We start from the raw sequence: 21797 nt of genomic DNA, 5'->3' as shown, positions 1-21797 counted from the left end.
TTTGGGGAGGGAAACAGGCATTCAGATCAAGAGATAGAGAGCCCCCCCCGAGAATCAATAAAAACCATTCAACACCTCAACATTTAATACTGAAACTTAAAAATTCTGAGGAGAAAGAGAAAATCCTTAAAGCAGTCAGGAACAGGAGATCCCTAACTTATATGGGGAGCAATACTAGATTAACGGCAGACTTCTTCACAGAGAACTTGCAGGCCAGAAAGGGCTGACAGGATATATTCAGGGTCCTAAATGAGAAGAACATGCAGCCAAGAATACTTTATACAGCAAGACTCCCATACAAAATAGAAGAGATAAAGAGCTTCCAAGATAGGCAGAAACTGAAAGAATATGTGACCACCAAACCATCTCTGCAAGAAATATTAAGGGGGACTCTATAAAAGAAAGAGGATGCCCAAAGAAATAATCCACAAAACCAGGGACTGAATAGGTATTATGATGACATGAAATTCATATCTTTCAAAAGTAACTCTGAACATGAATGGATTTAATGATCCCATCAAAAGGCGCAGGGTTTCAGACTGGATAAAAAAGCAAGACCCATCTATTTACTGTCCACAGGAGACTCATTTTAGACCTAAGGACACCTCCAGCCTGAAAATACCATGCAAAGGGTTCTCAAAAGAATGCTGGGGGTAGCAATTCTCATATCAGATAAATTAAAGTTTATCCCAAAGTCTGTAGTAAGAGATGAAGACGGACAGTATATCATACTTAAAGGATCTATTCAACAAGAGGACCTAACAATCATGAACATTTATGCCCCGAATGTGGGAGCTGCCAAGTATATCAATAAATTAATAACCAAAGTAAAGACGTACTTAGATAATAATATATGAATACTGGGAGACTTCAACAGGGCACTTTCTGCAAATGACAGATATTCTAAGCACAACATCTCCAAAGAAATAAGAGCTTTAAATGAGACACTGGACCCGACGGATTTCACAGATATTTACAGAACTTTATATCCAAACGTAATTGAATACACATTCTTCTCAAGTGCACATGGAACTTTCTACAGAATAGACCACATACTGGGTCACAAATCAGGTCTTAACTGATACCAAAAGAATGGGATGGTCCTCTGCATATTTTCAGACCATAATGCTTTGAAACTTGAACTCAATCGCAAGAAGAAATTTGGAAGAAACTCAAACACATGGAGGTTAAAGAGCATCCTGCTATAAGATGAAAGGGTCAACCAGGAAATTAGAGAATAATTAAAAAGATTCATTGAAGTGAATGAAAATGAAGATACAACCGTTCAAAATCTTAGGGATACAGCAAAAGCAATCCTAAGAGGGAAATACATCGGAAAACAAGCATCCTTCAAAAAATTGGAAGAAACTCAAATACACATGCTAACCTGGCACCTAAAGGAACTGGAGAAAGGACAGCAAATAAAATATACTCCCGGCAGAAGAGTTAATAAAGATCCAAGCAGAACTCAATGAAATAGAGACCAGAAGAACTGTAGAACAGATCAACAAAACCAGGAGTTGGTTCTTTGAAAGAATTATTAAGATAGATAAACCATTAGCCAGCCTTATTAAAAAAAAAAGAGAGAAGACTCAATAAAATCACGAATGAAAAAGGAGACATCACAGCCAATACCAAGGAAATACAAGCAATTTTAAAAACATATTATGAGGAGCTATAAATTAGGCAATCTAGAAGAAATGGACGCATTTCTGGAAAACCACAACTTACCAAAACTGGAACAGGAAGAAATAGAAAACCTGAACAGGCCAATAACCAGGGAGGAAATTGAAGCAGTCATCAAAAACCTCCCAAGACACAAAAGTCCAGGGCGAGATGGCTTCCCAGGGGAATCTATCAAACGTTTAAAGAAGAAACAATACCGGGGATCCCTGGGTGGCTCAGCGGTTTGGCGCCTGCCTTTAGCCCAGGGCGCGATCCTGGAGTCCCGGGATCGAGTCCCGTGTTGGGCTCCCGGCATGGAGCCTGCTTCTTCCTCCTCCTGTGTCTCTGCCTCTATCTCTCTATGTCTATCATAAATAAATAAATATTCTTAAAAAAAGAAAAAAAAAGAAACAATACCTATTCTACTAAAGCTGTTCTGAAAGATAGAAAGGGATGGAATGTCCAAAATAGCCAAACTGTGGAAGGAGCCTTGGTGTCCATCGAAAGATGAATGGATAAAGAAGATGTGGTTTATGTATACAATGGAATATTACTCAGCCATTAGAAACGACAAATGCCCACCATTTGCTTCAACTTGGATCGAACTGCTGAGTAGTATGCTGAGTGAAGCAAGTCAATCAGAGAAGGACAAACATTATATGGTCTCATTCATTTGGGGAATATAAAAAATAGTGAAAGGGAATAAAGGGGAAAGGAGAAAAAATGAGTGGGAAATATCAGAAAGGGAGACAGACCATGAGAGACTCCTAACTCTGGGAAACGAACAAGGGGTGGTAGAAAGGGAGGTGGGCAGGGGTGGGAGTGACTGGGTGATGGGCCCTGAGGGGGGCAGTTGACAAAATGAGCACTGGTTGTTATGCTATATGTTGGCAAATTGAACTCCAATAATAAAAAATTTAAAAAAGGGATCGAGTACTTCCAAACTCGTTCCATGAGGCCAGCATCACCTTAATTCCAAAACCAGACCAAGACCCCACCAAAAAGGAGAATTATAGACTAGTATGCCTGATGAACACAGATGCAAAAATTCTCAACAAGATACTAGCCAATAGGATCCAACAATACATTAAGAAGATTATTCACCATGACCAAGTGGGATTTATCCCTGGGATGCAAGGCTGATTCAACACTCATAAAGCAATCAATGTGATAGATCATATCGACAAAAGAGAAAACAAGAACCATATGATCCTCTCAATAGATGCAGAGAAAGCATTTGACAAAATACAGCATCCATTCCTGATCAAAACTCTTCAGAGTGTGGGGATAGAGGGAACATTCTTCAGCATCTTAAAAGCCATCTAGGAAAATACCACAGCAAATATAATTCTCAATGGGGAAGCACTGGGAGCCTTTCCCCTAAGATCAGGAACAAGACAGGGATATTCACTCTCACCACTGCTTTTCAACATAGTACTAGAAGGCCTAGCCTCAGCAATCAGACAACAAAAAGAAATAAAAGGCATTCAGAACTTATTCAACTCAATAGTAAAGAAAGAAAGAATCCAAAAATGAAATGGGCAAGAGACATGAACAGAAATGTCACAGAGGAAGACACATATGCCTGAGAAATCAGTACCAGCAGAGTGCAGTGTAGTGGGACTTGGTGTAAGAAACAGCCTATGTTGGTGCTGTGCTGTTTGTTTAAGTTAGTTTATGCTGAGGAGTTGAGGAGGGAAATGGCACCAGGAGAGGGGAGTTTGTGCTTGGTGCTCCCAGGGAAACCCTCCCAGAAGAGCAAATAATTTCCCCTCATGCACTGTATGTGTTTTTCAGATGGCTGTTTTCCCAGTGTCTGTGTCTGGATTGCTTGCCTGCATGAAACAGCACAGCACACTTTGGGTTCTATCTCAGGCAGTCAGCTGAGTTTTAAAACTCGAAACTTAAGGGAATTTGTGTGGCAGGGACCTACACTCATCTTCTGGGGGAGGGTCTTGCCCTGCTGGAATTGATGCAGGCTTAATCCAGAAGACTGGTCCTACCACAGTGCAGGAATGTGAGGTTTGGAGCAAGTGCACTAAAGAGCCAGTGTCCAGGTTAGGCTCCTTCAGCAGGTATCTCTGTGCCTATGCTGGGGGGTGTAGAAGGGAAATCACACCTGTCAGCATCTTTGTCTCCAGAGAGGGAAGGCAATGCACTGCAAGATGCACTGCAAGAAGTTTGACTTCTTCTTTGCCCATTTGAATGCCTTTAATGTCTTTTTGTTGTCTGATTGCTGAGGCTAGGACTTCCAGTACTATGTTGAACAGCAGTGGTGAGAGTGGACATCCCTGTCTTGTTCCTGATCTTAGGGGAAAGGCTCCCAGTGCTTCCCCATTGAGAATTATATTTGCTGTGGGTTTTTAGTAGATGGCTTTTAAGATGTTGAGGAATGTTCCCTCTATCCCCACACTCTGAAGAGTTTTGATCAGGAACGGATGCTGTATTTTGTCAAATACTTTCTCTGCATCTATTGAGAGGATCCTATGGTTCTTGGTTTTTCTCTTGTTGATATGATGAATCACATTGATTGTTTTACGAGTGTTGAACCAGCCTTGTGTCCCAGGAATAAATCCTACTTGGTCATGGTGAATAATCTTCTTAATGTATTGTTGGATCCTATTGGTCAGTATCTTGTTGAGAATTTTTGCATCCATGTTCATCAGGGATATTGGTCTATAATTCTCTTTGGTGGGGTCTTTGGTTTTGGAATTACGGTGATGCTGGCCTCATAGAACGAATTTGGAAGTACTCCATCTCTTTCTATCTTTCCAAACAGCTTTAGTAGAATACGTATGGTTTCTTCTTTAAACGTTTGATAGAACTCCCCAGGGAAGTCATCTGGCCCTGGACTTTTGTGTCTTGGGAGGTTTTTGATGACTGCTTCAATTTCCTCCCTGGTTATTGGCCTGTTCAGGTTTTCTATTTCTTCCTGATCCAGTTTTGGTAATTTGTGGCTTTCCAGAAATGCGTACATTTCTTCTAGATTGCCTAATTTATTGGCGTATAGCTGTTCATAATATGTTTTTAAAATCGTTTGTATTTCCTTGGTGTTGGTAGTGATCTCTCCTTTCTCATTCATGATTTTATTAATTTGAGTCTTCTCTCTCTTCTTTTTAATAAGGCTGGCTAATGGTTTATCTATGTTATCAATTCTTTCAAAGAACCAACTCCTGGTTTTGTTGATTTGTTCCACAATTCTTCTGGTCTCGAATTCGTTGAGTTCTGCTTGAATCTTTATTAACTCTCTTCTTCTGCTGGGTGTAGGATCTATTTGCTGTTTTTTCTCTAGCTCCTTTAGGTGTAGGGTGAGCTTTTGTATTTGAGTTCTTTCCAGTTTTGGTTTTGATGCTTGTATTGCCATGTATTTCACCCTCAGGACTGCTTTTGCTGTATCCCAAAGATTTTGAACAGTTGTATCTTCATTCTCATTAGTTTCCATGAATCTTTTAAATTCTTCCTTAATTTCCTGGTTGACCCTTTCATTTTTAGCAGGATGGTCCTTAACCTCCACGTGTTTGAAGTCCTCCCAAACTTCTTGTTGTGATTTAGTTCTAATTCCAAGGCATTATGGTCTGAGAATACACAGGGGAAATTACAACCAACACTACAAAAGTACAAATAAGAGAATATTATGAAAAACCATATTTCAACAAATTGGGCAATCTGAAAGAAATACATAAACTCTTAGAAACACATAAACTACCAAAACTGAAACAAGAATAAATAAAAAACTTGAAGAGGTTAATATTCAGCAAAGAAATTGAATCACTAATCAAGAATCTCCCACCAAACAGAAGTCCAGGACCAATTGACTTCACAGGTGGATTCTATCAAAAATTTAAAGAGTTAAGACCTACTTTTCTCAAACTGTTCCAAAAACATAGAAATGGAAGGAAAATTCCAATCTCATTCTATAAGGCAGAATTACTCTAATTCCAAAACCAGACAGAAACTCCAATAAAAAAGAAAACTACAGGCCAATATCCCTGATATTGCAAAATTCAGATGCAAAAATTCTCAACAAAATACTAGCATATAGAGTCCAACAGCACATTAAAAGTATCATCCATCTAAAGAAGATGTGGTTTATGTATACAATGGAATATTACTCAGCCATTAGAAACGACAAATACCCACCATTTGCTTCGACACGGATGGAACTGGAGGGTATTATGCTGAGTGAAATAAGTCATTTGGAGAAGGACAAACATTATATGGTCTCATTCATTTGGGGAATATAAAAAATAGTGAAAGGGAATAAAGGGGAAAGGAGAAAAAATGAGTGGGAAATATCAGAAAGGGAGACAGACCATGAGAGACTTCTAACTCTGGGAAACGAACTGGGGGGTGGAAGGGGAGGTGGGCAGGGGGTGGGGGTGACTGGGTGACAGGCACTTGTAGAGGCCAAGAAAATTAAGGCCATTCCACTTTAAGTGCAGCGTTAGCACAAGTACAGCCATCCCAGGCCCCTGTGAATAAGAGCTGAAATTTACATTACTTCCGTTATAGGAAGAAAACACCTTACAGTGTAATGTCCTAGAAAGCCCCATATTAGAATAAGAACAGAGCCCAAGCCAAGGGCCGGAAGCCCCTATTAGAATGAGAACTGAGTCGAAGCCAGTGGCAGGAAGCCCCATATTAAAATGAGAACAGAGTTCAATGCCCTTGAAAGCCCCATATCAGGATGTAAACAGAACTTGAGAAATTCCTCCACCCCCTCTGGAGGTCCCCTAGACCACCCTTTAAAACTAAGCTGGAACCCACCTCGGGGTCCAAGTCCCTGCTCCACTGTGTCGGGTATACTTGGACCCAAGCTCGAGCTTGTAAACAAACCCTCGTGTCTTTGCATTGGTGTTGGCTCCTTGGTGGTTTCTCAGATTCGCAATCGGGGACACAACACACTGAGGGGGGCACTTGATGGGATGAGCATTGGGTGTTATTTTATATGTTGGCAAATTGAACACCAATAATAAATAAATAAATATATATTTATATATTTTTATATATATAAAAGTATCATCCATCACAGTCAAGTGGGATTTATTCCTGGTTGCAAGGTGGTTCAATATTTGCAAATGAATCAACGTGATACACAACATTAATGAAAGAAAGAATAAGAACCATATGATCATTTCAATAGAATCAGAAAAAGTATTTGACAAAGTACAGCACCCATTCTTGATTAAAAACCCTTAACAGGGATCCCTGGGTGGCGCAGCGGTTTGGGGCCTGCCTTTGGCCCAGGGCGCGATCCTGGAGACCCGGGATCGAATCCCGCATCAGGCTCCCAGTGCATGGAGCCTGCTTCTCCCTCTGCCTGTGTCTCTGCCTCTCTCTCTCTCTGTGACTATCATAAATAAATAAATTAAAAAAAAAAAAACCCTTAACAAAGTAGGGATAGAGAAAACATACCTCAACATCATAAGGGCCATATATAAAAAACCCACAGCTAATATCATCTTCAATGGACAAAAACAGAGCTTTTCCTCTACAGTCAGGAGCAAGGCAAGAATGTCCACTCTCACCACCTTCCTAGCCTCAGCAATCAGATAATAAAAAGGAACAAAAGGCATCCAAATCAGCAAGGAAGAAGTCAAACTTTCACTGTTTGCAGATGGTATGACACTCTATGTAAAAAACCTGAAAGACTACACCAAAAAATTGCTAAAACTTATACATAAATTCGGTAAAGTCACAGGATACAAAAATTGATGTACAGAAATCAGTTGCATTTCTATATACCAATAATGAAGTAGCAGAAAGAGAAATCGAGGAATTAATCCCATTTACAATTGCACCAAAAACCATAAGATACCTAGGAATAAACCCAACCAAAGACGCAAAATATCTGTACTCTGAAAACTATAAAACAACCTCATTTTTAAAAGATTTTTTATTTGAGAGAGAGAGAGAGCGAGAGCGAGAGAGCACGAGAATGGGGGAGTGTCAGATGGAGAAGCAGACTCCTTGCTGAGTAGGGAGCCCTATGCAGGATCGATTCCGGGACTCCAGGGTCATGACCTGAGCCAAAGGCAGACTCTTAACTGACTGAGCCACCCAGGCACCCCTATAAAACACTTATGAAAGAAAATGAAAATGACACAGAAATGGAAAACCATTTCACGCTCATGGATTAGAGTAACAAATACTGTAAAAACGACTATACTGCCCAAAGCAATCTATACATTTAATTCAATCCTTATCAAAATACCACCAGCACTTGTCACAAAGCTAGAACAAACAATCCTAAAACTTGTATGGAACCGCAAAAGACTTCCAACAGCCAAAGCAATCTTGTAAAAGAAAATCAAAGGCATCACATTTCCAGACTTCAAGTTATACTACAAAGCTTTAGTGATCAAGATAGTATTGTACCGGCACAAAAAGAAACACATAGACCAATGCAACAGAATAGAAAACCCAGAAATGGACCCACAACTATATAGTCAACTAATCTTTGACAAAGCAGGAAAGCATATTTAATGGAGAAAAGACAGTCTCTTGAAAAATGCATTGGGAAAACTGGACAGCAACATGCAAAAGAATGAAACTAGACCACTTTCTTACACCATGCACAAAAATGAATTCAAAATGGATGAAAGACCTAAATGTAAGACCTGAAACCATCAAAATCCTAGAGAACATAGGCAGTAACCTCTTTGACATTGGCCGTAGCAGCTTCTTACTACATGTCTCCTGAGGCAAGGAAACAAAAGCAAACATGAACTATTGGGACTACGTTAAAATAAACAGCTTCTGCATGGCAAAAGAAACAATCAGCAAAATCACAAGGCAACTTCTGAAATGGAGGAAGATAGTTGCAAATGACATATCTGATAAAGGGTTAGTATCCAAAATATACAAAGAACAACTGAACACCCAATAAACAAATAATCCAGTTTTAAAATGGGCAGCATACAGGGGTGCCTGGCTGCCTCAGTTGGAAGAGGGTGTGACTCTCAATCTTGGGATTTTGAGCTCAAGCCCTATGTTGGATGTAAAAATTGATTAATTAAAAAATAAAATATTTTAAAATATGGGCAGAAGACATGAACAGACCATTCTTCAAAGAAGATAAACAGATTGCTAAGAGACACGTGAAAAGATGCTCAACATCACTCATCATCAGGGAAGTGCAATTCAAAACTACAATGAGATATGACCTCATGCTTGTCAGAATGGCTAAAGTAAAAAACACAAGAAAGAACAAGTGTTGGCAAGGATGTGAAGGAAAAGGAACCCCTGTGCACTGTTGGTAGGTATATGTGCTGCAAAAGCGAGCACAAGCACTTTTGGTAGGAATGGAAACTCACGCAGGCACTGTGAAAGACAGTGTGGAGGTTCCTCAAGAAATTAAAAATAGAACTACCATATCATCTAGTAATCACACTACAGGGTATTTACCCAAAGGATACAAAAACACTAATTTGAAAGGATATATGTACCACTATGTTTATTGCAGCATTATTTACAATAGTCAAAGTATAAAAGCAGCCCATGTGCTCATCGATAAAGGAGTAAAGAAGTGGCATCTATATACAATTAAATGTTATTCAGTCCTAAAAGAATGAAATCTTGCCGCATGCATGGAGATGGATTGATCTAGAGAATGTAATGCTAAGTGAAATAAGTCAGTCGGAGAAAGACAAATGCTCTATGATTTGATTCATATGTGGAATTTAAGAAACAAAGCAAATGAGCAAAAGAAAAAAATGTGAGAGACAAACCAAGAAACACTCTTACTTGTGGAGAACAGATGGTTACTAGTGGGGAAGTGGGTGGGAGAATGGGTGAAATAGGTGATGGGAATTAAGGAGTGCACTTGTCGTGATGAGCACAACGTTGTTGTATGGAAATGTTGAATCACTGTATTGTACACCTGAAACTAATATAAAACTTCAGGGACACCTGGGTGGCTCAGCGGTTGAACGTCTGCCTTTGGCTCTGGATCCTGGGACTCCAAGATCAAGTCCCACATGGGGCTTCCTGCATGAAGCCTGCTTCTCCCTCTGCCTGTGTCTCTGCCTCTCTCTTTCTGTGTCTCTCACGAATAAATAAATAAAATTTCAAGGAAAGAAAAAACTTCATTGTTAACTACACTGGAGTTAAAATAAAATTTAAGGAAAAGATTACTACTAAGAGCTCTTTAATACTCTTTTACCACAAGTGAAGGATTGCCCCAGGAAAGACCAGTGTTAAGATCATAAAGAAAAGAGCATTGGGGAACCTGGGTGGCTCAGTGGTTGAGCATATGCCTTTGGCTCAGGCCATGATCCTGGGGTCCTGGCATAGAGTCCCACATCAGGCTTCCAGGAGGGAGCCTGCCCCCCACCCCCCGCCTATGTCTCTGCTTTTCTCTGTGTGTCTCTCATGAATAAAAAAATAAAATCTTAAAAAAAAGAATAGAGCATTGAGCATAATGAATTTTCTGCATTGTTCTAACACATCCAAAGATGATGGTGACTGCCTAGAGCCAGTGATTTCTGGAGACTAAGGACTTTAGGTTAAGAGCCTTGAGGTTTAAAAGAAAGGTACTTTTAGGGAAATAGAGTCCTAGTTTTAGTCCTAGGGGTCAGCTGGAGGAGGAGTGTAGAAAGTGGAGTTTTTTGTGATGTACTGGTTAGGGTCTGCCTCAAAGTTACATGAATCTATAGAGAGAAGGGGCTCAAGACTAGGGGTTCATGCCAACATGCTAGATAGAGGTGATGACTATAAATTAAACTATATGAACTTACAATAAATTTAAAAGAAAAAATACTCAAAGCTTATTGCTTCTTAATCATTTTATTGCATTTTACTATTGTCTATATTCTTGAAATTATCTTTGTGTTTTGCATCTGTCTTGTGAAAATGTTATATAATGGTATACAACTGCACATCTCTTTTCTTTTTTTAATCGAAGTATAGTTAACATACAGTGTTATATTAGTTTCAGGTATACAATATAGTGATTCAGCAGTTCTATACATTTCTCAGTGCTCAGCAAGATAAGTTCTCTTGGTCCCCTTTATCTATTTCACCCTTCCCCCCACATGCTTCCCCTTTAACAACCACCAGTCTGTTGTCTCTTTTTAAGAATCTATTTTTTGTTTGTCTCTTTTTTTCTTTGTTTCTTCATTTGTTTGTTTCTTAATTTCCACATGTGAGTGAAATTACGTTGTCTGTATGTCTCTTCTTATGTATGTATTCAATGACTTCACACTGGTAACTTCAAATAGGCCATGGTGTGGGTATTTACACCGCACTGTGAAGATCAGGAAATCAAGGTTCCATTTTTCATTATCTTGATTGTCTAGAATTAAGAAAGTGAAGTAAAACATATTAATAGTGCAAACTATACTGAAATGTATTTTGTGTCTGTGGCCATTACAGTGTGAATAAAATAGGACACAAAATCGAAGAACTAGTCTTTTAGTATTTGATAGCTATTGTCCAACTCAGCAAAGAGGATCTTGAAGTCATTGATGAATTACTTAAATTCTGGTATAGGTTTTCACCTATATCTGAGTTTTGTCTTGCTTATTAACTTAAACAAGTTAAAAGCCAAAATTCATGCCAGAATTGTACTTAGAAAAACATGTTAAATATTTGTTAGTATATATGAGGTTAATACCTCAACTCCCCACCCCCCCCACACACACACCAAATGACGTGGCCTCTCAGTGCTGACTAGTGGTTCCAGAGCAGTGCAGGTGACATCTAAAGAGATGGCTAGATAAAATGGGTCATAAAACCTTGAAGCAAGGTACAAGAGTAGAGGACAAATAGAGGGGAGAGGTGGAGGTGATGAAGGGGGATGGTTAGGCCATTTCTTTGAGTACACTGTGTGAAAATATATGTTGATGTTTACTTTGTATTTGTTTACAAACTTCAATGCATATTTTATGCAAGTCCAAGAATATACGTGTACACACAGATATTAAAGCATATGAATATGATAGACAATGGGTTTTATTTATTCATGTTTAAACAGGTTAATGCATGAACATAATAGCATGTACAGTGAATGTTCAAGAATTCTCAAAAATACTAGTTAGTTCATCAGAGAAATGCAAATGCAAACCACAATAAGATTAACTTTTATCTGTCAGAATGGCTAAAAACAAAAAGGCAAGAAATAACAAGTGTTTGTGAGAATGTGGAGAAAAAAGGTACTCTCAGACACTGTTGGTGAAAATGTAAATTGGTAAAGCCACTGTGGAAAACAATATAGAGGTTCTTCAAAAAAATTAAAAATAGAAATACCATATAATCCAATAATTCCACTAGTGACTATTAGAAAACAAAATAAAACAAACACTAATTCAAAGAGAGATATGCACCACCATGTTTATTTCAACACTATTTACAATAGCCTAGATATGTAAGCAACCTAACTGTCTATCAAGAGATAAATGGGTAAGGGAGATGTACTATACATATATAATGGAATATTACGCTGCCATAAAAAGAATGAGGTTGTGTCATTTGTAACAACATGGATGGACCTAGAAGGTATTATGCTAAGTGAAATAAGTCAGACTAGAAAAACAAATACCATATGATTTCACTTACATAGTGAATCTAAACAAAAAGAATAAATGAATAAACAAAAAACCTATAGACCTATAAATCAGACCTATAAATCCAGGGAACAAACTGATGATTGATAGAGGAGAGGGAGTGGGGAATATGCAAAATGAGTGAAGTGGAATGGGAGATACAGGTTTCCAGTTATGGAATGAATAAATCACAGAAATAAAAGGCACAACATAAGGAATATAGTCACTGATATTGTAATAGTGTTGTGGTGAGCATAGCATAATATATAAATTTGTCAAATCACTATGTTACACGTATACCTGAAACTAATATGATATTATGTGTCAACTATACTCAAATTAAAATTTTTTTAAAAAGAAAGTGTGTAACAAAGAAACTTTTGGAGGTAATCAATACATCTATTACCTTGATTGTGGTCAAGGTTTTATGAATGTATGCATATATCCAAACTCATCAAATTGTATACATTAAATATGTGCAGGTTTTGTCTATCAATTATATCTTAATAAAGCTTTTTTTAAAGAAGAATTTTTATTTTAAAATTTATTTTAGAGAGAGAGAGACAGAGAATGAGCAGAGGGAGAAAGAGAATCCTCAAGCAGACTCTCTGCTGAGCACGTAGCCCTGATGCAGGGCTCCATCCCAGAACCCTGAGATCATGATCTAAACTGAAGTTAAGAGTTGGCTGCTTAACTAACTGAGCCACCCAGGTGCCCCAAAACTATTTTTTAAGTATATGGAGATGTTTATACTTGGCTGTTTTGTGCCAGTTTTTTTTCTTTGCAACTTTATACTTTTCTGTTTTTCCCTACATTGTATTTTTGTTGTTTTTGAAATAAGAAATAGCCTTTATCCATGTAAGAACAAAAATAAAAGCAAAACATTGGCTAGTTGTTTCCCCACTTCTTTTTATTCAAATGATGCACATATTTTTTTCTGAAATTTTTTACTATTAGCAAGAAATAGCTATGTTTTAATTTATATACTTTCTAAATAAGCCTGAATTTTATCAAAATACAATGATAGCTCTTTTTCAGTGCCTGGCACATAGTGGGTGCTCTTAGTTTATACATGCATAGATATTTATTGAATATTGATGTGTCAGATACTGTACTAAGCACTTGGGATTCATAAAGAATTGGATAGGGTCCTTACCGTCAAAATGCTTACAGAAAACAACAAGCAAATACAATTTGTGAACTGATAATGAGGCCAGAATAGAAATCTGTTCCTCATGTGCATCACATTCTCTCTGATTTCCAAGACCTTATATATATTATTCCTTTTCTCTGGGAAATTCTAATTCCCTTTCCACCTGACAAACTCCTATTTAAGTGTTATGTCTCATATGCAAATTCTCTTCCTTTGAAAGGCTATGGTTTGCCTCTTTGAATATGTATTATCAGGATATCTTGAATTCCCCCATCACTGTGAGAACCTACTACGATTAGTGGAAGTTCCTTATTTTCTGTCTCCTGAACATAACTGTGAGCTCCGCAAAGACTGAGACCAGGTATGTATCCAAGAACCTACTTCAGGATTTGGCATACTAATGTAGGGAATGAAAGCAGAATGATAGCTGGAAGTCTCAGTTCATAGAATAAGGATAAAAATCAGAAATAGAAAATGCTCTGCATCACTTGCCATCAGGGAAATACAAATCAAAACCACAATGAGATACCACCTCACACCAGTGAGAACGGGGGAAAATTAACAAGACAGGAAACCACAAATGTTGGAGAGGATGTGGAGAAAGGGGAACCCTCTTGCACTGTTGGTGGGAATGTGAACTGGTACAGCCACTCTGGAAAACTGGAGGTTCCTCAAAGAGTTAAAAATAGAACTGCCCTACGACCCAGCAATTGCACTGCTGGGGATTTACCCCAAAAATACAGATGCAGTGAAATGCCGGGACACCTGCACCCCAATGTTTATAGCAGCCATGTCCACAATAGCCAAACTGTGGAAGGAGCCTTGGTGTCCATCAAAAGATGAATGGATAAAGAAGCTGTGGTATATGTATACAATGGAATACTACTCAGCTGTTAGAAATGACAAATACCCACCATTTGCTTCGATGTGGATGGAACTGGAGGGTATTATACTGAGTGAAATAAGTCAATCAGAGAAGGACAAACATTATATGATCTCATTCATTTGGGGAATATAAAAAATAGCAAAAGGGAATAAAGGGGAAAGGAGAGAAAATGAGTGGGAAATTTCATAGAGGATGACAGAACATGAGAGACACCTAACTCTGGGAAACGATCAAAGGGTAGTGGAAAGGGAGGTGGGCAGGGGGTCGGGGTGACTGGGTGATGGGCACTGAGGGGGACACTTGACGGAATGAGCACTGGGTGTTATGCTATATGTTGGCAAATTGAAATCCAATTTAAAAAAAGCAGAAATAATGCATCCACATCAATTTCCTATTCATATGTCATTGGAAGAACAGACATGGCTAAGGACTTGAAATGTACTGGTAGAGGTTCTTTTCTTAATATACTAACTAGTGCAAGATTTTATTCACTAAGGAAAAGGAAACTGGAAATAGTATCTGGGGGCAATGATTTTAGGAAAGATTTCTTACTTCATGAAAAGAGCCCCACAGTAACAGATAGGTCTTCTTTTTCTACTTGATACTGTTCTTCCTGGTTGTAATTCCTAGGACACTTATTATAGAGAAAAGCATCCTAACTACTGGAATTCTTTCCCAGAAACTCTGGGAAAGAAAGCATCACCCACCTCCCTTGAATTTCTCAAGGGTTAAACAGTAAAATTATCCAATAATGTGACATTATTTACAACGTCAACTGGAGGGTGATATGCCACTGCTGGTGCCACCTTTTATAGCATGACCTGAGAGGACTACATTTAGTTATTTATAATCTATAATTTTAAGAATACATTACAAATAAAAGAAGCCCTTTCAGTAGATGTGAAGATATAAAGGAAAGGATGGAAATGGCAGCAATCCTGCCTCCATTTTCCAGAAAAGACTAGATTCCTGGGGATCTTGGAATGCTTTGCCTCCGACCTGATATGTGACTAACAGGGCATAGAGTTCATGGTTTCTCCTGGAATATAGATAGTCTCTTTAGGTTCCTTTATATCTCACCCTGGAGAGACAACAAGATTAGGACAGGAGTATTATTATTGTTAATGTTTTAGAGATGAGGACCCTGAAACTGGAGCCCAGAGAAATTTATTAACTGGTCCAAGAGTAGGGACTTTTTTTTTTTCTGTGTTTCCCTGGCACCCTGTTCTTGTCCTAGCCACCACACTCTGTTGTAAGATCATGGTTGTCTGTCTTATCCACCAGACAGAAATGATAGTGGCCTAGGCACTACATTTTGTTCTTTGTTCTATCCTAGCATGGAGAGCAGTGCTGGACACCCAGTAGGGATAAAATGGGGGTAAAGATGGAGAGAGAATAGGGTATGAGGTGAGGTAGGATGAGGTTCCATCTAGGGTGATTATCCTGTTAACAGTTTGGATGAATGAGAACAGGAACGTGTCTGCAAGGACATATGCTATTAAGGACAGAGAGGAAACTGGATATTTGACGAATCCGTCAAAAGGGGATAGAGCATTTAGCATCCTGCATACTTGTGGCTCACAACTCCTTTTTTTTTATCCCATTACTGAACTGCTCTGACTTTCATTTTAAGAGGCTCCAGAAATGGCACATGAAAAAATAAAACGGCACATGAGAGAATGCACATGGACATGTCTTAATCTTAGAGCTGAATACAGTTATGACCATTGGTTCTGTTTATCAATGTCCTGGCCTAATAAAAGCAATAACCACAGCAAATTCTTGCTGTGAGTCAGTCATTGTGCCAGGACATTATATGTATGACTTCATTTAGTCCTCACAATGAGAGAAAGTGTAGGATTTTACAGATTTTATAAACCATACAGCGGTAGGTAGAAGAGTTGACATTTCAGTCCCAACCCACATGCCAAGCCCTTGCACTTTCTTTGAAATAAGAGATGCCTAAAGCATGGTACACAGACTATGATCAGTATCCATGATGATTTTAATGGTGCATGGACAAACATTTACTATATAGTTTTAAAGTGTATTTTTTTTGTGTGTGCAACAGAAAAAAAAGCTAATGCATAAAGCAACATTAAGGCCTTCTTTGGAGGTAGGAGAAAAAAAAACATGGACATACAACCTGTGTCAAAAACCCCCCAAAGACTCCCTTAAACACCTCTGTCCTTTCCCCAGCATTCCTCATTGGTTCTGGGCTGCTTGCTGCTTCTCTTTCTCTTCAAATCTCTGTCCTTGGGTATCTGGGAGATCATCCCCTTTCCCAACAGCTTGTCCATCCTCATTTAGCACTGTCTCCCATCCCTTTTCATGGAAAGCAGCCTAGGACCTATTAATGGTATGCAGGTTAACAACGCTCTCTGAGGGGCACTTGGGTTGGTTAAGCTCTGACTTGGGTTCAGGTCATAATCCTAGGGTCCTGGGATCAGGGTCTCCAAGTGGGGCTCCCTGCTCAGTGGGGAACTTGCTTCTCCCTCTTCCTCTGCAGCTATCCCTGCTTGTGCTCTCATGCTCTCTCTCAAAAAAATAAAACCTGTAAAAACAAACAAAAGCAAACAAAAAGCAATGCTCTCTGAAACTCTTGAATGTGAGTCTTTAACAAAATAAACTCATGAATGATTTGCATGTGGCATAGAGAAGCAGAAAAGTCAATATTCACTTTGAAAGAAAAGCCACTCTTAGAAAAAGGAAATTACACACCCACACATTTATTTGTACAGAGACACTGACATGGTAGAAGCATGAAGGCTTGAGCCATTTTTTTCCTTCTCTCTGGATCCCATCCATGCAATGGAATGTCATATGGGTATAACTCAAGTTGCAATTTGGTTATTTTCTGACCACCAAGATAACTGAATCTCCTAGAGGCATTAAGTGCATGTTCATGTTATCTCTCCCACTCTCCCTTTTATACCTCAACTCAACCTGTAGATGGTAAAGGGCTGGGCCAAGCTATTCCAAATAGCAAAGGAGGAAGCTTGACGAGTAGAGGGTCATGTTAGGGAAACCAAGGCATAAATTCCCTTCCTCTAGTCTGGGATGGTGGGGAGGAGGAATGATGGAAAATGAGAGGCAAGGACTGAAGGACGATAACTTCTCTGTGTGATGGCTGTCATGTTATTTGCAGTACACATGGAATCACATACTTATTCAGTTTATTTTTAATTTGTTGATATGTCAAGTTAAACAATTTGATGTATATTATATGCACATCTAATGAAATATATGTACAGGAGAGAAACAAACAGCAAGAAAAAGAGATGGAAAGAACTCCAGGCCCTTTCGTCCAAGTGAGAGAACACTGAGAATATTTATTTGTACTTTACTCCTTCAAAATATTATAATTATAGTGAAAAGCTGGGGGAAAAGGTAATTATCCTTTAGAAGAGGTTGGTTAAATAAGTTATGGAAGATCCACATTTTAAAATTCTATGAAGCTATTAAATGATACATATAATTTGATAGGTAATGACACCTATTGTTAAATAAAATTTCAGATATATAGAAATCACATATAAATTAATGCTGATTAGAAACGTACAACATAGAAATACATACTTTTCTATTTACTAAGTATTTATTTCGAACACTTTATCTGAATACTTAACACATGTTCAAGATAGGAATTTCAAAACATCAAAAAGGGTGTATATACAGTGCACATTCTTTCTCATTCTTGTCTCCGCATTCCCCCACCCACAGGCAGTTTCTAAAACAAAACGAAGCAAAATGGCAACATTTGAAAACATAAGCGCAATGAGGTACGTCACAATAATAAGCCTTAAACATATTATTTAAAAATACAGTAAATAAGCAATGTGGCTAAAAATAACACCTATATCTCTAAGTAGTGAAAACGTGAGTGCTTACCTAAAATACACGCACACACAGATATTCAATAGAAAACATCCGTAAGTGTTCGCAAAAGTGTCTGGATATAGCGAGTGGTCCAGCATACCAGATGCGACCATTTAAAACAATCTCATTCACAATAGCACCGTAACGGTACAGTACATAGGAATAATCCGAAGATGATCTGTGAGAACTATATGACGAATACATCATACAAGTGAGTGTTACACTAGGCGACTTTTTTTTTTAATTTTTATTTATTTATGATAGTCACACAGAGAGAGAGAGAGGCAGAGACACAGGCAGAGGGAGAAGCAGGCTCCATGCACCGGGAGCCCGACGTGGGATTCGATCCCGGGTCTCCAGGATCGTGCCCTGGGCCAAAGGCAGGCGCCAAACCGCTGCGCCACCCAGGGATCCCACACTAGGCGACGTGAAAAAGTAGAGACGCTACTTGCTTATTGGATTGGGAATATTATGGCTGTTCACAGCCATATGTGCGCTCAGTTTTTTTTTTTATTATTATAAGCAAGTCCGTTGAAAAACACTGAAAGGGAAGGGGTGGGAGCCTGGAGCGACGTCACGGGTTCACGAGTCCAGAAACCGATCTCTTTCCTACAGGAATTCCTCCACAACCACTGGCTCCCTCCGAGGGGCGCGGGGCATGTTTCAGGCGTGCCGCGGACTAAGCCACTGATCCTCTTCGGGAGGACGCGTTCTGGATGGCCTTGGGCTCCTTCGTGGCCTCCTCCCCCCAGTCGCCACCGTCGACCTCCTCGATAACCACACTGCGTACGGTGCCGGCATCCAGGCAGTGCGGGGCGACGCCGTAAATGCCGGGGTCAGAGACAGATGCGTGGAAACTCTGCACGCCGCACCTGCTGCAGAAGCTGTGCAGCGCCGGGTGCGTGTGGGACCGATACGTGAGGATGCTCTAGGCGCCCAGCAGCAGAGTGAAGCGCGAGGCCGGGACGAGGAAGTGTCGATGCTGCTTCTTCCTGCACAGCCTGCAGCTGCAATCCACCATGCGCAGGTCTGCGGGCGCCCAGACCGCGAAGCGGACCGCGCCGCAGTGGCAGCCGCCGGTGCGATACACCAGGCCGGGGTACTCGAAGGTGTCCAGCAGGAACTTGGCGGCGCCCTCGCCGATGAGGCCCCGCCGCTTCCTGAACGTCTCCCGGCGCTACCGCTGCGCGCCCAGGTCCAGCTCACTGGGGGACAGAGCGGGCGCCAGTGGCTTCAGGGATCGGGATGGCCGCGGGCCCTTGGAGCCTGTCTCCCGGGTCTGCCGCCACCAGCGCTTCCGCCTCGATCTTGACAGATCCCGCCTGGCCGCCACCAGCCTCCTTCCCGCCGCGTGGCTCCCCACGCGGACCTGGAAAGGGAGCCGCCGCGCGCCCATGATCGGGATGGCTGCGCAGGCAGCAGCGGGATCCCTGGGCCGCTTTTGCCCCCGTGGCTGGGTGTTGGTGCGGTTGCTCACTCTGCCCATGGCGCCTGCCGCCTTCCAAGCGCTTGCCCACCGCCTCTGGTTTCCTAGTTAAGTTCCACAGCAGCCCCGTTGCGTCAGCCTGATTGGCCACGTGTTGAATGTGATGTAGAGACCCTTCCTTTGACCCTATCAAAACAGCCTTTACTGCCCTGAAATTCTGGCTAAGCCTATCAGCTGCCCCTTCTCCTAAGTATCATTTTCTATCCTTCATTCAAATCAGAAGCCTACCCTTAAAATATTGGAACACTGAAAATGCTACAAACCTTTTATCTAACATGCATGCAGCAGCAGACAGAACAGTTTAAAATAAGCACCGTTCATCTGGTGTGGAAAAGACAAACTGAAGCAAACACAAAATATGTATACTGTGAGTAATTGTAGTATAGTTGGGGCTAAAAAAAAAAAGGATGACCCACAATACTATATTACAACACACCAGTGGACGCAAAGAGAAACTGGATTCTAACTTCACTACAGGACACGAAGATTATTTGTGCAAATTTGTCTTCTAAGAATAAGAGGTAAAAGAAGAAACAATACATTACTTTGTCCATCTATACGGAGAAATTTTAACAGCACTGAGAAGCATAAATATGAAGTTGAACTTTGTTCTTTGGAAACTGATATGATCATTGGGCATGGCGGAAGGAAAGACCACAAAATGAGCATGGATCCTCCTTCCTTTTTTTTTTTTTAATTTATTTTTTATTGGTGTTCAATTTACTAACATACAGAATAACACCCAGTGCCCGTCACCCATTCACTCCCACCCCCCACCCTCCTCCCCTTCTACCACCCCTAGTTCGTTTCCCAGAGTTAGCAGTCTTTACGTTCTGTCTCCCTTTCTGATATTTCCCACACATTTCTTCTCCCTTCCCTTATATTCCCTTTCACTATTATTTATATTCCCCAAATGAATGAGAACATATAATGTTTGTCCTTCTCCGACTGACTTACTTCACTCAGCATAATACCCTCCAGTTCCATCCACGTCGAAGCAAATGGTGGGTATTTGTCATTTCTAATAGCTGAGTAATATTCCATTGTATACATAAACCACATCTTCTTTATCCATTCATCTTTCGTTGGACACCGAGGCTCCTTCCACAGTTTGGCTATCGTGGCCATTGCTGCTAGAAACATCGGGATGCAGGTGTCCCGGCGTTTCATTGCATTTGTATCTTTGCGGTAAATCCCCAACAGTGCAATTGCTGGGTCGTAGGGCAGGTCTATTTTTAACTGTTTGAGGAACCTCCACACAGTTTTCCAGAGTGGCTGCACCAGTTCACATTCCCACCAACAGTGTAAGAGGGTTCCCTTTTCTCCGCATCCTCTCCAACATTTGTGGTTTCCTGCCTTGTTAATTTTCCCCATTCTCACTGGTGTGAGGTGGTATCTCATTGTAGTTTTGATTTGTATTTCCCTGATGGCAAGTGATGCAGAACATTTTCTCATATGCATGTTGGCCATGTCTATGTCTTCCTCTGTGAGATTTCTGTTCATGTCTTTTGCCCATTTCATGATTGGATTGTTTGTTTCTTTGGTGTTGAGTTTAATAAGTTCTTTATAGATCTTGGAAACTAGCCCTTTATGTGATAGGTCATTTGCAAATATCTTCTCCCATTCTGTAGGTTGTCTTTGAGTTTTGTTGACTGTATCCTTTGCTGTGCAAAAGCTTCTTATCTTGATGAAGTCCCAATAGTTCATTTTTGCTTTTGTTTCTTTTGCCTTCCTGGATGTATCTTGCAAGAAGTTACTATGGCCGAGTTCAAAAAGGGTGTTGCCTGTGTTCTTCTCTAGGATTTTGATGGAATCTTGTCTCACATTTAGATCTTTCATCCATTTTGAGTTTATCTTTGTGTATGGTGAAAGAGAGTGGTCTAGTTTCATTCTTCTGCATGTGGATGTCCAATTTTCCCAGCACCATTTATTGAAGAGACTGTCTTTCTTCCAATGGATAGTCTTTCCTCCTTTATCGAATATTAGTTGCCCATAAAGTTCAGGGTCCACTTCTGGGTTCTCTATTCTGTTCCACTGATCTATGTGTCTGTTTTTGTGCCAGTACCACACTGTCTTGATGAACACAGCTTTGTAGTACAACCTCAAATCTGGCATTGTGATGCCCCCAGATATGGTTTTCTTTTTTAAAATTCCCCTGGCTATTCGGGGTCTTTTCTGATTCCA

The 21797-nt window shown here is 40.1% G+C and overlaps 1 protein-coding gene across 1 annotated transcript; it reads right to left on the bottom strand.

Annotated features, from left to right (window-relative positions):
• Positions 1–17918: 17918 nt before the first annotated feature.
• Positions 17919–19798, bottom strand: LOC140627625 (centromere protein V-like protein 3). The gene is given in 1 exon segment (XM_072816052.1): positions 17919–19798. A coding segment is annotated over 1 exon segment (807 nt). The 5' UTR covers positions 19614–19798; the 3' UTR covers positions 17919–18806.
• Positions 19799–21797: the final 1999 nt, after the last annotated feature.

This window comes from Canis lupus, chromosome X (genome assembly GCF_048164855.1).
Source record: "Canis lupus baileyi chromosome X, mCanLup2.hap1, whole genome shotgun sequence".
NCBI classification, from domain to species: Eukaryota; Metazoa; Chordata; class Mammalia; order Carnivora; family Canidae; genus Canis; species Canis lupus.
This window is presented reverse-complemented; position numbering and strand designations above follow the sequence as displayed.